At 47.1% G+C, this 17,589-nt stretch overlaps 1 protein-coding gene across 3 annotated transcripts in view; it reads right to left on the bottom strand.

Annotated features, from left to right (window-relative positions):
• Window positions 1-16,805, bottom strand: part of ADAMTS17 (ADAM metallopeptidase with thrombospondin type 1 motif 17) — a 170,099-nt gene extending 153,294 nt beyond the window's left edge. Inside the window, exons 1-3 of one of the 3 annotated variants that reach the window (XM_083586287.1) lie at window positions 16,461-16,805; window positions 11,823-12,190; window positions 3,499-3,664 (exon numbers count right to left, since the gene is read on the bottom strand). In XM_083586287.1, the coding sequence (XP_083442413.1) occupies window positions 3,499-3,664; window positions 11,823-12,190; window positions 16,461-16,545 (619 nt within the window). In that variant the 5' untranslated portion in view covers window positions 16,546-16,805. Of the gene's footprint in view, window positions 1-3,498; window positions 3,665-4,290; window positions 4,352-11,822; window positions 12,191-16,460 lie in introns of those variants that run through there. The other 2 variants (XM_083586288.1, XM_083586289.1) reach the window with 2 other exon arrangements.
• Between the last annotated feature and the right edge of the window lie 784 nt (window positions 16,806-17,589).

Genomic DNA, 17,589 nt, shown 5'->3' with positions numbered 1-17,589 from the left:
ATCACAACATTGTAAATATTGTCATCACAAGGAAGTAGATATAAGACCAAGATAAATTTTGCTGGTCATCAAAGCTCTTTCAACAGCCTACCCTAAAATACTTTAGATTTTTTCCCAGGTTCCTCCTCATACAAATATACACATTAATTTTCATAGCATGAAAAGCATGTCCTTACATATATTTTTCAGCTTCTGCTCTGAATAACTTAAGTTTGTGCCTAGATGTGACAGCCTAAATACCATGTTCTGGAACCAAAGGTCTCTTACGAATCCTGGCCAGCTCCTGCCCTCACTGATGGGTGCCATTCTAATGAGGCCTTTGATTCTCATAAGAACCTTTGGAAAAGTGCTCCAAGATCACCTGGTCCCCAAACCATGTCATAAGGAATAGGCTCTTTTGTGTGTCACAGCAGATTAGGGTTTCCCCACCCTCTCCCCTCTTAGACACAAAAACGTTAATCCAAACAAGACAGGAGTCAATTAGGTCATTAACACACTAAGCCTATTAGAAGCCATGACATCACATCTTTCTTGAAGCAAAAGGGAGAAAAAGCCATCATGATTTTTTTTAAAAAAAACCCACAGACACACACAAATAAGAAAAGGGCCTAAGGGCAACTCATGAAATTTAAGATTCACTAGGCTAGCTGGAAAATACTTAGTTAGAAGATAACTGTAACTAGGGATGCGTAGAGCACTCCTGCCCAGGATATTTTTGTAAATCCAAATATTTCTGCCTCTACTGTTTGAAATTTCAAAGAGAAACTAAGACGTTCTTAGTTTCTCTTCGAAATTTCACTTTCACTGAAATTGGGTGGCAATTGTTTTTATTTATGTATTACATTTATCAGTTGCTTTATACAAAACCAAAAGTATAAAACACAATGCATAATAGCACTTAGGGGTAACCAGAAATGGATGGGGGGCGTTGGTGGCCTGTGAGCACAACTCTGCTGTGGCGCTCATAACCCCTTGCTCAACAGCAGCTAAGATAGAGTCATGTTATAAAACTCGTATGCCTTTCACACTTTGCTCCAGTCAGTATATCTTGGGATTCCAGTAAAACACAAAGCAGATGTCACTGCTTAAAGTCTATGCCCTTTCTTATAGTTTCTTTTGCTCCACAGCCATGCAGGTTGCATTCCCCAGGGAGGCAGGCCGCTGGAAGTCAAGGCTCTGCCCGTCTTCATAAGAATCAAGTCTTTTGCTAAAACAATGTTTTTCATAGCTTAGCCAACACAGCACAGCCCACTTGGAACTCATCAGGGTCCTGATCTGCACTGCTTACAGGAAGAGGGGTGCAGAAAATGTAACTAGCCTTATTGGCATGTTTGCTTACTTCAGAATTTTGCAGATGTTTTACTCCAAATGTTCAGCCACGCTTCACTCTCTAAGTTCCCATTAAGTGTCACATACCTAGAACAGATAGGAATCAAGGACACAACTATTTCTAGCATTGTTTTGGAAGGCTGCCTTGCACCCACCAATCAGATGGGGCTAACCTAATTTATACGTTCAGAAGCTGTACTGAAATCAGCAGGACTTGGGGGGAAGGGAGAGAGGCCTGAACTCATTGGCATTATTTGCCTGCAGAAAGTCCCAGGTTCAATGCCTGGGGTCTCCACCTAAAAATGTTCAGGTAACAGGTGCTAGGAAAGACATCTCTAGGTACCCTGAAATCTGATGCTGCTAGGAAGGAGGTGGCTCTGAAATAGATGGAACTTGGCTGAGGGGTCATAACTCAGATGTAGAGCATGAAAAATGTAGACTTTGCATGCAGAAGGCTCCGGGTTCAACCCCAAGCTTCTCCTGTAAAGGTAAAGGGACCCTTGAGCAATAGGTCCAGTTGTGGCTGACTCTGGGGTTGCGGCGCTCATCTCGCTTTACTGGCCGAGGGAGCTGGCATACAGCTTCTGGGTCATGTGGCCAGCATGACTAAGCTGCTTCTGGCGAACCAGAGAAGTGCACGGAAACACCGTTTACCTTCCCGCCAGAGCGGTATCTATTTATCTACTTGCACTTTGACGTGCTTTCGAACTGCTAGGTTGGCAGGAGCTGGGACCGAGCAACGGGAGCTCACCCTGTCACGGGGATTCGACCCACCGACCTTCTGATTGGCAAGTCCTAGGCTCTGTGGTTTAACCCACAGCGCCACCCGTGTCTCCCTTCTCCTGGTAGGATGGTGAAATACCTCATTCTGGAGAGCTGGTGCTAGTCAATGTAGACAGTACAGAGCTAGATGGAACAATGTTCTGACTCAGTATAAGGCAGTTTCCTGTATAATCACAGTAGAAAATAGCAGGCTAGCTGGATAAACAGTCTGGCCTGGCAGTAGGCAGCATCCTGTGACTTGCTTTCAGAAATATTGCAAGGAATTGCAGGGATCAAACCAGCAGCTCTACTGGTTAAATATTAGTTTCCTACTAACTGCATCAGGGCGGGGAGTTCATGTCAGAATATAAAAGCTACAGACCACAACACTCCTCGCCATCGGTTGGGAGATCAGATGACCTTAGAAAGCCAGTCATGTCATTCCCTCATTTTGGATATGCTGGTATACTTCTATAAGGTTCCCCTGACCTTTGCTTCTATTGCTCAAGACATCTGCCACCTCCCAAGCCCTTGTGAGCTGGACCTTGCTAGCACTTCAACCTGTACAGAACATAGATATGAAAAGAGTGTATCCATGTTCTTTGGCAGGCCAAAGGGTTACACAGGATGAGTAAGGATAAACAGCTAGACCCAAAGGCTGCATATCTTAGAACATTCCACCTACAGTGCTATACCCATTGGAACTTTCTTTCATTACAGTTGCTGTCTCTTATTATATTTTCAGCACTTTTCAAGCCTTTCAGATTGAGATGTTTATATTAGAATGTATCTGTGCTGGACTTGAAATTGTTTTTATTGCTGGTAAACGTAACTAGGATTTGATCAGAAGAGCACTCCTTGGTTTCTACCAGCTGGAATTCGGCTGCGTTACTGCCTCCCATCATGGACACAGAGCAAAGCCATTCTGCTGAGGAGCCACTTTATCCTCCATGAACTTGTCTGATCCTCATTTAAAGCCATCTAAGATGGTGGCCATCAATGCCTCCCATGGGAGCGTGTTCCATGTACTGTGTGAATATGTACTTTCTTTTATCTGGCCTGAATCTTCAAATATTCAGCTTCCCTGGATGTCTACAAGTTTCAGTGGGGGAAGAGAAAAACTTTCCTCTACCTACTTTCTCCAGTTTTATAGACTTCTACCATGCCACCTCCTACTTTCCATTTCTCAAAACTAAGATGTCCAAAAGGCTGCAACTGTTCCTTATAGGGGAGTCACTCAATCCCATTGAGCCTTTTGGTCGCCTTTTTCTGAACCTTTTCCAACTCTGCAAACATACGAGTAAGCAAGCAAGCAAACGAACAGGTGTGCGAGGCCAACTCTAGCTGCGGCAACCGCCACTGCTCCAAGGAGGCCACTCATTCACACACCGACTTCCAATAACCCACCTGCTACAACTCTGCAGGGCTCAACTGGGATCTCCGACTTGCCGGGATGTGCCGATCTGGTGGCCCGTTTGTGCCTGATGAAGTGCTCTTTCCCATGAAATGAGGTCTCGGAAGTGTTCACTGGTTGTATCTGCACCTGTTCTGATCCAATCTGGATATAGCCAACCTGTTCACCACAAAAACAAAACAAAAAAGTCATTGGAATCACATTGACCAAGAATATCCAATAACTTGGCAACCAGGAAGGGAGGGGGGAAATATCCACTCTATTAGGCAAAAAAGAAAAGGAAAAAAGATGTTTAAACATTTCTACTATATGTTTATGAGCTCACTGGGCTAAGTCTTATCACCACATCACACTTAGAGCTCTAGCAAAAATTTTAGCGGGCCACCATTGCGTGCTCAGGCATACATCAAACTTTTAAAAGGGAAATGTTCATCTCCTTTTTTTTACTGTTACAGCTGTATGCAAGACCCACCAGATGGGTACAGACTGAGAATAAGGCCAGATATTTCAAGGGGGAGGGGTTGTTTTTAAGAGAGAGTTCTATACCAGCTAGGCAGCCACCCAAATAAGTTCTCTGCACGTACATATGACTGCTGGGATGTGGAACAGCTGACTGCATTAATGTGATTTACAATCTACATTACATATGTGTTATAAATTACACAGGCCACACACACACAACACGCTAGTCTTTGTCTTCACTTACACCAGGGCAGTCTCATTGACATACTTTAGCTATATAGCTTCATAGGAAGATTACAAACTAAAATAAGAGAACTGCTCACATTTCTTTTTAACATTTTCAGGAGAATTCAGCCAAGGCAAGAAGAAGATTGCTGAATTTTACTGGTGAGGATGAAGTTCATAAATCAGCTTGGTCTTTCTCCTCTCTTGATTTACATTCTAGGGTGCTTTCGGTACACTAATAACAGAAGCACAGTTCCAATGTGGGCTCTCTACTTTGGAAGTTGCTGAAGAGGAAAGCTAATATTTGGGGCATCACTATATCACAATAAATGAACAAGAACATACCAAGAGCTCTGCTGGATTAGGCCAAAGGTCCATCTAGTCCAACGCCCTTGTTCTCACAGTGGCCAACCAAATGCCTATGGGATTAGAGCAGGGTTTTCCAAACTTGGGTCTCCAGCTGGTTTTGGACTACACTTCCCATCATCCCTAACGATTGGTCCTGCTACCTAGCAATGATGGGAGTTGTAGTCCAAAACCAGCAGGAGACCCAATTTGGGGAAACTCTGGATTAGAGCTATCAATAGCCTTATCCTCCATTATTTTGTCTAATCCTGTAAACAATTTAAGAAGAGCCCTGGCATCCTCCTCTATATTGCAGGGCTGTTATACTCAGGCCCTGCTTGTGGGCTTCGCATGGCCATCTGGTTGGGCACCATGAAAACAGGGTGCTGGATTAGATGGGCCATTGAGCCAAGCCAATTGGGCTAATCTTCTGTTCTTAAGACAGGCTCATCATCCCCTCCCTTGAAAACCAAACTGGTACCAGGTATAAAAAAACAAACTTCAAATGAGCCCCAGGAGAGCCCTCATGTTTCCCCACTTACTACAGGATCACACATCCTCCCCATCCCAGTGAGTGAAACATTTTGACTGAATGTTGGAAAGATCTGGCTGAATGAGAAATCTTGGCCTGCTTTAGATTAGATAAATCCAGCCAGGTACCTCATTTGAAAAGGCCTGCACAGCTGTGACCCAGCAGCCCTACACAGCCTACCCAGGCCTCAATAAGCCTCCTGTTCTTGATGCCTGATTGGGCACCCAAAAACCAGGGGAGCAGCTGGGCATATGGCAGGCGCATCCACAGCTGCAGAGTTCAGGTTGCCATAGAATCATAGAATTGTAGGGTCGGAAGAGACCCTGAGGATCATCTAGTCCAGGAATATTCAGCTGTCCCATATGGGGATTGAACCTGCGACCTTGCCATTATCAGCACCATGCTCTAACCAACTGATCACATGTTGGTGGATCACATGTTGTTCAGGGCTGTCCTGTGGGCTACTGCGCAGTTAGCTAGAATGAGCTGAACAGCCCTGAAGTGCGTTGCAGTGCATTTGAGGAGCTGTTTATGTCAACTGACAGCATTTTGCATCACTTAACTAGAATATTCCTTATGGAAGAGTTAAAAGCAGGGATGTCGGAGAATTCCAATAGAAACAGAAACAGGAAATTGCCGATGTTCGCTTATTCGTCCTGTGTCCAGAACGGAAATGAATCGGCACAGAAATGTCATTTTTCTCAATCCAGAATTGTTGATGCTCGTCTTCCAACATGCTGCTTTCAACTTACGTTGATTTTGGAGCCTGCCGTCTACAAGTGTGGGTGTGGTTGCCTGATACAACCCTTGATTTAGTTATCCATGCCTTCTCCTACCTGAGCTAGCCCCAGGTGAATAAAGAAGGAAGCGGTGATTGTGATCTTGATATACGCCCACCCACAACCACATCAAGCAGGTGTTACTACACACCTCACCATTATCAGGACCACCTACATCTGTTTTCAAATGGGCACAATGTGGGGTAATGCAGAATCAATCTGCAATGGGCTTTTATTTTCAGAATGAAACCTGTTTTCTCAAGACTACACAGAGAAAACTAGAGAAGGCTACATAGAGAAAACATGGACCCAGTCTCCATTATAAATTATAGAATAAAATGTTGCATCTTGCAGTCTATGCCTGCAAACAATAAGTAATTGCTTACATTTTATCCCCCCCCCCGCATCGTTTTTCCTTTGCACTGAAATGAATAAGGTGGAATAACATAATGTAACTTACATGTTTTGTGTGATTGTTTATGTAAATTATATACGTTTTATAAATTTGTCACAGCAGACAGCAACACAACTAATGCGCCTTTTGGTGGAAGACAAACTGCAGTGGAATGGAAACAGCACAACACAGAATGGAAAGCACTGCTTTCTTACATGCTTAGTTAAAAGATTATCACATCACACTTACTGGGGAGGCCTTTCATAGCATGGGAATTAAGGGGTATTGTTGCACAGGTGGACTTCTTAGCTCTGCCATCATTAGATATCTAGGAATGGGTAACAGCATTGGGCTGTGCTTTTCTAGACTGTTGGTTGGCCGCTCACAAGGACTGACTATGTTTCCCTCTGGTACAAATGCATTCCTGACACATCAGGGAGGAGACTAGACTAGAATTAACAAACTGGAAGAAGTTCAGAGGAGGTCAATGAAGATGGTCCATGGTACAGGAAACACAAACTAGCAGCAGAGGATGGTACCTGCTGAGACAGGTGGGGCCAAGGAAATGGTAACTAAGGATAGATGGAGCAGGGAATCACAGTGGTCGGAGACAACTAATGATAGCTTTCCCCTCATTCTCCTCCTTTGCTAACAACATTAAGGGCATTAATTATTTCCATCTGTAATGTTCAAAGAAATCCAGCAATGAAAATACTAATTGAAATACAAGGCTGCAATACCATGTGGGCTTATTTAGGAGTAAGCCCCACTAAACTCAGCGGAAACTACTTCCAAGTAGACCTACATAGGATTGCTCTGCATTCATCATCCACCTGCCTCTCTTCTGCACACATGCATATGCACACACACACACAGGCTCCAACCAGACAGAAAACAGAGTTGTCATTGCCTGTAGAAAGAGTAGTGCCCCAGTTTCCCAGAGCAAAGCGCCTTTCCCTGCCTACTTGGAAAAGTTGAAGGAACCCAGGGAAAACAGAGGTGGGAAATAATATCCCTCTTCTAATACCGGAAGGACTCTCACACAAAACAGGGCAAAAGTTAGTTCTCTGCTGCCCCATAGGACAGGACTGGATCTCCTGGACGTAAGTTAGAGGTGGAACACAAGAAGTAGTTTCCTGGCAGTAAGAAAGGTTTAGCTTTGGAACAAATTACACAGAGAGGTGATGGCAATTAGCATTAAGAAATAACCTCCCATTGGCACCAACAGGAACACCAGAACACAAAAGCCTGCAGGAACAGGCCAACAGCCTATCTAGTCAAGCATCCTCTTCTTTCAGTGCCTCACAGCTCCCTGCTCCCCCTCCTGTCCACATCATCAAGGCAACCATAGTTACTGCTCCCCACTGAACATCTGGATAGGTCTTCCCAGCATCAGCAGCTGGGCATAGTTAGAGGATCATGTTCTCTGCGCCTCCATCCCATGTGTTTGGTAGTGCTTGTCAGGATATGTAGTTTTTGCCGCAATGTGTTCTCTGCCAACAATGATGCAGTTAGCAGGGCTGGAAGAGGACCAACAATAGGAGAGGGTCCATGTTCCTATCTGTTGTGGTTAGTTTACTGCTGAGCCCATGTTATTTTACTTACGCATGGCACACAGATGTCACAGACGCAACTGCTGTTCGCGAACAACCCTTGGTTTTGTTCTTCCACAGATGGAATTCCCATTAAAGCTATGCTGCCTGGCTTTTAGGAGATAGAGGGCTTGCTAGCAACCTGCTCATCATCACCGCAGAGCTATTTCAGCTTCGGATCGTGGTACACAGTGAGCATCGCTGTCACGGCAGGAATCAGGACAATACCATGCTCTGCCCAACTTTCCAAAATGGAAAGTGCCTTGGTAGGCCATTGCTCACAGGGGTTTCCAGTGGTAGAACAAGTGCTTTGATTATATACTCGTTCCTGGCATCTCCAGCTGATGTGATCTCAGCCAGCAGGCTTGGGGAAGACCTCTGCTTGAGGCCCCGGAAGAAGACTGTCACTCAGAGTTAACAACACTGATCTGACTCCGTGTAAAGCAGCTGCATATGTTTCAGATGCTGGGGGAAATAGTTCAAAAGGAGAACTATCTCAAAGTGAAATGTACAAAGGATTGCTCAACAGCTGCTTCCCACTCTGTATCCCACCCAGCGCTTGGATTGCATGGGGGACAGGCAGCCCCCTACCTTCTTCTAACACTCCCCTTAGCTCTTGCTATCACCTCCTAAAACAGTAGTTGTGATATGACTCCCCTAGTGGTCTCTCCACTATGTCTTTCTGCATTCTGTTGATGAAGACAGTCTGGTCTCTGCACTGTTTTGTTTACTCAAGAGGTTATCCCAGACCCACCCACGTTATGGCCCAAGGGAGGATCTCTCTTTAAGTAGCTGTGCCCCCCCCAGCTGCAATGCACTTTTGTTTGGTCAGTTAATCCCTCCTGCCAAAGCAAGAGTCTTGATTTGACACCCTGCGAGAGTCCCCACTACCTGAGAGTCTGGGGAACTGGCTGTGGAAGCTTCCCAAACAAGTGGAACAGTATACCTGTTTTAAGATTTGATTGATTATCTGGAGAAATGTCAGGATCCAGAAGAATCTCAACTCCTAGGCAAAAAAGTTATCGATCTCCTTGCAAGGGGAGAAGTCGGTAGTGGTGGTTCGGTCCTAACTCAAATCGGTATAGAGATTCTTCCAATTTCAGCTGTATACTCTTGTTGTGCTGTTCATGTTATAAGGGATACAAAGGGGACCTGCACCTCTTAACTTTGTGTGGCAACACCCTTAGTTTGCCAATTTTAATTACAAGGTAAAACAGGGGCAAGGGTGTTAGGGCGTCCGGATTGTAGATTTCAGGAGCTTCCTAAATTCCCTCCACAATTCAGAGTCTGTCAACCTAACCACAGTCCCATTCGCAGGATAGGTTTACAGAGGTCTGTTAACGCTTTAAGCAGTCATAGCTTCCCCCAAGGAAACATGGGAGCTGTAATTTGTTAAGGCTTGTTAAGGGTGCTGAAAGTTGGTCCCCTCCCAAAGCTACCATTCCTAGGGTTCCCTGAGATGCAGGACTGATTGTTAAACCCCTCTGGGAATTGTAGCACTAGGGGGCAAACGGGTCTCAGCACCCTTAAACCACAGTGCCCAGAATTCGTTGGGGGGAGGGGAACATGACTGTTTAAAGTGGTATCAGAGCATTTTAAATGCCTGGTGTGGATGTGGACCATGTCTACTCAGAAGTAAGTCCCACTGGATTCAAGGAGCTTACTCCCAAGTAAGTGAGGTCGGGACATATTCCCCAACTGCCAGCAGAGTGTTATTAATTCCCCTTTCTACCACCAACACTTCTCAAGCAATAAAAGTTGCCACTACAAATGAATTCCCGTTTTGTTTATATTTTTACATGGCTTTCTTCTCCCTGTTCCATTTGTACACTTTTCAGATGGCTTCAGAGCCTTAAGAGCTTGGTAATTTATGAATGAGATTAACAAAGTGTCCTTTGCAGCGAGGGACAGGTGGGTGGAGAACCCTGTCAGCATTTCACGAGGGGGGGGGGGCAGCATTCTCATTTTCAAGCTCCAAGAAACCTTTGGTGGTGCTCAGCTCCAGCTTCCAACATCAATCACAAAAGACGCTGGTATCCCATTATCTGGATGCAGGTGCTCACCTGAGGCACAGGGCTTGGCCCTCCTTCCTTAAGGACTGTCTACAGCACAGCTGCCCAAACTAAGCACCCCCCCTGCTCCGCCCACTCCTGCCCTGAGGGGCAACGCCTGCATTAGGTGGGGAGGCGGGAGGGAAGGGGCGGGGTGGACAGGCTGTGAAGAATTCCAGTCTCATCGGCATTCCTACAGAGCCACAGAAACATCGCAGAAAGTTAACAGGCGAGACCCACAATGCGACTAGACCAGCCTTTCTCAACCTGTGGGTCCCCAGATGTTGTTGAACTACAACTCCCATCACCCCTAGCTAGCAAGGCCAGAGCTCAGGGATGATGGGAGTTGTAGTCCAACAACATCTGGGGAGCCACAGGTTGAGAACCGCTGGACTAGACCGATTGGAAGACTGGGAGGCCAAACTGAGCCCCATAGAATCACAGAGTTGGGAGGGATCCTGGAAGTCCAACCTCCTCCGCAGTTGTCCCATAGAGGGATCCAGTCCCAAAACAGAATCAGAGTTGGAAGGATCATCTAGTCCAACCCCCAGCTGTCCCATACGGGGATTGAACCTGCAACGTTGGCATTGTCAGCACTACGCTTTAACCAACTGAGCTATCAATGCTCGTTCATCACTCAGGGCTAAGCAGAGCTCCTGCAGACTGGAGATTCTTTTTTTTAAAGCCTGCAATTTTAGAATGCTGCCGCCTACTGGTTTACAAGGTGTGCTCCCGGAGCACCCTGCCATTCCTCAGAAATGAAGCCAGGATCCCCTCTGCAATTCGATCCGTAAGGGCAGATCTTTAAGCAGAAGCTGGTCTGCCCTCTTTGCCAGCAACGCAAAGGAGCGTCAGAGGAATATTTTAGCATAGAGTTTCCCAGAGGCGACTAGTGAACCATGGTGCCGTGACCCATCTAGTCCCCTGGCTGTGTGGGGCTAATGGTTGCATTAATGTCAGCACTTCTCATATGGCGAGTCAAGATGACCGAGGGTCAGAGAAATTGGGGAGGGGGGAGGCCTCCCTTCTCAAAGGGGAAAAGACCTGAGGAGGTGTGGAGGGAAATTAGAGACAGCAAAAGTTATTGAAAATAAATAAATAAATAATATCAAAAACTGAGAATAGAAAGGAACAGGTTAAGAGAGAGTAACTGTAGGAAAAGGAAGTGAATGTAAGTGTGCTTTACTTTGAGCCTCTAGATCAGCAAACTCATCTTACAATATCCCCAGGATGAGCAACATTTGTTTTGAAATACAGGCAAGATAGACTACAGAACTCATTGCCACATGAAAAATACTGTGGCAAAGAATTTAGCAATGACCAAAGGCTGATTAGGGATCAACAGAAAACCATGTCAGTAACAGCCACCTAATTAAGCCAGACACTATCTCCAGCTGCCATCATTTTGAGACTGGTAGGCCTCAGCAATTGTCAGCCCTCTTAAGTAGACCCAAGGGGTAAAACATTAAGAGCACCTCCTGTTCCAGGGCATGCACCCCAAAGCAGACTGAGCCTACTCAGCAGCCACAAAATGCTGCCTGAAGGTTGGAGTGGGGAAATGGAAAACATGATGGCTAAACGGAATGGAGTACCTAAGAAAAAGGAATGGCTGGCTGGCTGTAATTCTGATATCAGAAGCAGGCCAGACTGCTACAATTTTCTTCCACTTGTCAGTACGAAACTGACAGAGTAACCTGTAACTAACTGAAAATTGTAAGGGAATGAACACAGCTTTGCAACACTGTTCCCTAGCCTGATCGGGCTCCCCACTCTCTAGGTACAGGGGACCCTCCCACCTTCTCACATTCTGTCTCTCGACTCCCTTAACTCTATGCCCCACCCAACACACTCTTCCACAGGTTCTTCTTCCCCAAACAACGGCCTCCCGCAACACCAGACTGAGCCCATCGAGGGCAAATTCGCCCAGAGACAAGTACCAGCCCGCCGCAGGCACTGAGGGAAGCGAAGGAGTCTGCGCTGCGGTTGAGCACGTGCCCTGTGTAGAAGCAGAGGCGGTCCAAGTCCACACGGCGGCTGCTTCGGCCCACACCAATTTCCTCCACGGAGAAACCCGGTGCCAAAAACTGCCCATTTCGGCGAAGGTTCAAGTAGATGTCAGAGCCTGGATCGGAGGCCAGCCCGGCAGGAAGCCGGACGATCAGCACCTCGGCCTCTTCTTCAGGCTGCAGAGGCACAGAGCGTCGCCTCCTATGCTCCTCAGAGTGGATCCCTCTGACCTGCAGGGAAGGGATCTTGTCAACGGGCACCTGCTCCGGGATGATCACCACACCCAGGTCCGCATTGACTGCAAAAAGAGACACAGAGGGAGAGAAGAAAGGGGGGTGAGAGAGCATTAGCAGCCATCAGCAATACAGGCCAGAGAACCCAACTCCCAGGTAAAAGGTTATACAGTGGTACCTTGGGTTAAGAACTTAATTTGTTCTGGAGGTCCGTTCTTAACCTGAAACTGTTCTTAACCTGAAGCACCACTTTAGCTAATGGGGCCTCCCGCTGCTGCTGCACCACTGCCCTGTGATTTCTGTTCTCATCCTGAAGCAAAGTTCTTAACCCGAGGTACTATTTCTGGGTTAGCGGAGTCTGTAACCTGAAGCGTCTGTAACCCAAGGTACCACTGTATTCACTGCTAGTCGTAAGAACGCAAGGAGATACCTGCTTGGGGCTACCACCCCATGAAATCTGCAAAGTCAGGTTGGTGGCTTGAGCATCTGCATGGGTCAAATGGTGAGGCCAGGCTGCAGGCCAGATGTTTCCCACCCCTGTCTAAATTAAAACCACAACCTCACCAGAGCCAAACCTATTTTCAGAACCTTATTCGCAATGCTAGAACCTGCCAGTCTTACATTGGAATCTGTAAGAAGAGAGCACCTCTGCACATATGCAGAGCGAATCCCCTCTCCAACAACATGCAACCCCCTTTGGTACGTTGTGACTGAGAAGGCAGAACTCTCTGGTCAGAAGTTGAAAATGCTGGACGTTTATTATTATTCTTATTTGCCCAGTATTACTGCTTTTTAAAGGACGCGGGTGGCGCTGTGGTCTAAACCACAGAGCCTAGGACTTGCCGATCAGAAGGTCGGCGGTTTGAATCCCTGCGATGGGGTGAGCTCCCGTTGCTCAGTCCCAGCTCCTGCCAACCTAGCAGTTCGAAAGCACGTCAAAGTGCAAGTACAGTGGTACCTCGGGTTATAGACGCTTCAGGTTACAGACTCCGCTAACCCAGAAATATTACCTCGGGTTAAGAACTTTGCTTCAGTAGGCCCCATTAGCTAAACTGGTGCTTCAGGTTAAGAACAGTTTCAGGTTAAGAACAGACCTCCAGAATGAATTAAGTTCTTAACCTGAGGTACCACTGTAGATAAATAGGTACCGCTCTGGCGAGAGGGTAAATGGCGCTTCCATGTGCTGCTCTGGTTTCACCAGAAGCAGTTTAGTCATGCTGGCCACATGACCCAGAGAAACAGTCTACGGACAAACGTCAGCTCCCTCGGCCAGTAAAGCGAGATGAGCGCCACAACCCCAGTCGTTCGTGACTGGACTTAACGGTCAGGGGTCCTTTACCTCTACCTTTACTACTTTTAAAAACTGATCCTTTTTTATATTTGTCAATCTTTTGATGATGCTTTGTCAGTGTGGGGGAGGAGGAGGTCAACTGTGGTTACTCTGGCAACTCTTAATAGCAACAGAAAGCACTCTGCATATGCTCAAAGGCACATAGGAATCAACAAAAGAAGCTGCCATACTATCTGCCCATCCATTTCAGTTCTGCTCTGACTGGCTGGGCCTCTCCAGGGTCTTGGGCAAATATTTCTCCCTTGTCATCAACTCTCTGAACCTCTTTTCTTTAAATGGAAGATGAGAAGTATTGAACCTGGGACCTTCTGTGTGCAGTGCATTTAATTTATTTATTACATTTATATCCCATCTTTTTCTCCAAGGAGCTCCAGGTGGCATACCTTGTTCTCCCCATGTAATCCACAGAACAACCCTGGAAGGTAGACTGAGAGACCATGACTGACCCAGGGCTGAGTAGGGTTTGAACTGTGGTCTTCCAGGCCCTAATTCAACTGACCGCTGCACCACACAGGCTCTCTAAGGAACATCGAAAGCTGACATGGCTTGATATTGTCTAGACTGACCAGAGGTAGCTCCGGAGGGTTCCAAGAAAGGGATAGAATCATAGAACGATAAAATTGTAGAGTTGGAAGGGACCTCAAGGGTTATGTAGTCCAAGCACCTGCAACACAGGAATCCTGTGGGCTTGAACCACCAACCTTCTGGTTAACAGCCAGACACACTGACCCATTGCTCCACCTGAGTATACATGTTCCCAGCCCTACATGGAGATGCCAAGTATGGAACCTGGGACCTTATTTATGCACAGCAACTGCTCTAGCACTGACCTATGGACTCATCTCTAGCATAGGCTAGGGTGGGGAATCTTAGGTCTCCTGTTAGCATTTAAAGAATCATAGAGTTGCAAGGGACCACGAGGATCATCTAGTCCAAGCCCCTGCAATGCAGGCATACGCAGCTGTCCCATAGCAGGATCGAACCTGCAACCTTGGTGTTATCAGCACCATGCTCTGTCCAACTGAGCTACCTAAATTCCCTTGGTTCATACACATTCTGCTGCGCTTCTGGGTCAGGCTAAGGATTGTCTCGTCAGCATTCTGTTACATACTCATGATGCTGAAACACAAGAGCCCTGCTGGGCCATGCCAAAGGTCTATCTAGCCAAGGGTTTCCCAAACTTGGGTCTCCAGCCATTTTTGAACTACGATTCCCATCATCCCTGACCACTGGTCCCGCTAGCTAAGGATGATGGGAGTTGGGCCTCCAGCTGCAGTTAGACCACAAGTTTGGCAAACTCTTACCTAGCCCAACATCTTGTTCTCACAGTGGCCAACCGGATGCCTGTGGGATGCTCAAAAGCGAGACCTGGGAGCGGCGGCACTCTCCCTGCTTGCAAATCCCAGCAACCAGTATTGATGCAATCCTGTGAGCTAGATGGACCAATGGAACAATTGTACTAGGTCTTTCCCATGGGACTTTTGGATCAGGCCAAAGTCCCACCTAGACAAGCATCCTGTTCTCACTGTAGTCACCCATGTGCCTATAGAAAGTCTGCAAGCAGGACCAGAATGCAACAACTCTCCCCTCACCAACCTTGTGATTCTCAGCACCAGCATCAAGAGACATACATACTAGAGCACTCATCACACGACTAGCAGTCACAGGTAGACTTATCCTCCATGGATCTGCCAGCCTTCTCTTCTTTATTTGTCCCCAGCATCTTGACGCTCAGAATTTAGACTGCCTTCGAAGCTCCGTTTACTAGGGAAGCTTGGATAGCTCACTTGGTTACAACGTGGTGCTGATAACGTCAAGGTTGCAGGTTCGATCCCTGTATGGGACAACTGCATATTCCTTCACTGCAGGGGATTGGATTAGAAGATGATCCTCAGGGTCCCTTCCAACTCTACGAATCTATAGTTCTACCTATCCTAAGGATGGAAGACGAGTCTGCTGCTGGATGAGGGCAGTGGCTCGTCTTGCCAAGCATCCCATTATCCCAGTGGCAAGCCAGATGCTTATAGGAGGCGCACAAGCAGCAGCACCCGAGTACAACAGCTCTTTACCCTCCTGCGGTTTCCAGCAACTGGGATTCAGAGCATAATGCCTCTGGCCATCAGGGTCAGTAGCCATTGACACATCACCTTCCATTTAACTTGTCACATATCCTCTCCCTACATCACATGCACTGCCTATTTAGCAGTTTAATAAAATAAATGAGATATATTCCCAGATCAAATGCCCTGGAAGTTCTGAGCCAGTTGCAGGCAGAGAAGAGAGAGAGAGAGAGAGAGAGAGAGAGAGAGAGAGAGAGAGGTGATGGTTCTTTTTAATTTTATTTGCCGCCAGTAGCTACAACTTTTCTTTTAGTTATGCAGCATAAAGGGAAAAGTGGGGGAGGGAGATAAAGAACCGAACAACGCCAGAGTTTTCTTGCATCGTTCAAGAAAAGTATTTTAGATATTACACACACACACAAGGAGAGGGAAGGAGGGAGAGTGTGGAGGGGGTACTCACATTTCACCAAACCTATTAAAAAAGAAGAGAGAGGGGAGAGGGGAGAGAGAGAGAGAGAGAGAAGGGGGGGTGAGGTTTGCAAGAAGACCAGCCAGGAATAAAGAATATACAAGTCTGGAAACAGATACATCCTTTTGGATAAGGAAAACTGGGATCAGAGCCATATAACGGAAGGGAGGGTGGAAAAGAGAGAGAAGGAAACGAACATGCCATTTGCCTTTGCAAACTTTTGCATCTTGTTAAGGGGGCGGGGGAGAGATGCAACAAATATGGGGCTTCCCTAAAATGATTGTATCTCGAAGGGTTGGTGTGCGTTTTGAAAATGCATGCAATTTGCAGTCCAGTCCGCCCCCCCAAAAAAAAAACTTCTCTTCCCCGCGCCCGCTTCCAAAATGTCAAATCCAGGGAGACGGCACAGAAGGCAGAAGATTGAAGTGGGGAGAAAATCCGCACAGCCAGCCTACCTGTATGGGTGCCCGGTCCGCAGAGCACCAGTAGCAGCCGCAACAGAAGGGGAGATATAAGAGACAGGAAGGAGCCGTCAAACATTTTATTGCAGCCGAGGGGCCTCCGCAACTGGGCTCTGCGGTGCAGGGAGAAGAGGAGGAGGAGGAAGGCGAAGAAGGGCCGTTGATGGCGGCAGCAGCGGCAGCAGCAGCAGCGGAATCCCGACTTGCAGCGAAGCCCTCCCAGACTTTGGAAAAATTAATTAGCGCTACAAACTCAACGTGGTTTACAGAAAGGGAGGAAAGGGGGGAGGGAGAAGCGGGGGAGAGAGAGGGAGAGAGCATCTCCTCCCTTCTCCACTCGCAGGTGCTGATTGGAGCTTAACCTCCCGGAGCTACACCTCCTGCCCACTGATTGGTCGTCGGAATTAACACACTCGGGTAAATAGCGAGGTTGTAAAAGGAGAAGCGGTACACGTGGGTTGCGGGCGAAGGGGAAACGCCGCCGCCAGGTGGCGCTACAGAGGCGGATGCCGGTTGGTTGGTTTTGCAACCTGGTGGGTTCAGGTGCGCTTGGGTCAGAGGCGCTGCCATCCCGGGCTCTCCTACCAGGTTGACCTGCAGAAGTTCAGCAGGAGACGTTTTACATGGCTTGGAGATCAGGTGTCCTTCTGCGTTTCTGTGCATTGGACTGGTTGCTGTTTAAAGGGACAGCCACAGAAGCGGCCCCAAAAAAGTTGGAAACCGCTATGGCCATGCTGTGATAGTCACCTCCGCATGTTAGCTAGCTGTTGAAAGTACAGTACAGGACCAGGAAAGGGTGAGGGGAGATGAAGTACCGTTGATGGATTCCTTTTTACAGTTATTTATTTTACATACAAAAGCCTGTCTCAAAGGACAAGCAGATTGGGTGTTGTCGTTTTTAATGGTAGGCGAGAAGGAATGTCAGCAAGTGTGTGGTTTGTCACAGGAGAGAGAAGCTGTACCTGCAGAAAATTCTCTCCTTTGCCCAGCTAATAAAAGCCCTGCAGCCCCGCCATCCTCCTTTTGCCACCAGTCACCTTGCCAGAATGATTGTTTCAACTGGAAAGAGGTCAAAGCAGAGCCTTTTGGGAAACACTTCTTTGACCAAGAAACACTCTGAGGC

This window comes from Podarcis filfolensis (genome assembly GCF_964270895.1).
Source record: "Podarcis filfolensis genome assembly, chromosome: 14".
In the NCBI taxonomy this organism is placed as follows: domain Eukaryota; kingdom Metazoa; phylum Chordata; class Lepidosauria; order Squamata; family Lacertidae; genus Podarcis; species Podarcis filfolensis.
This window is presented reverse-complemented; position numbering and strand designations above follow the sequence as displayed.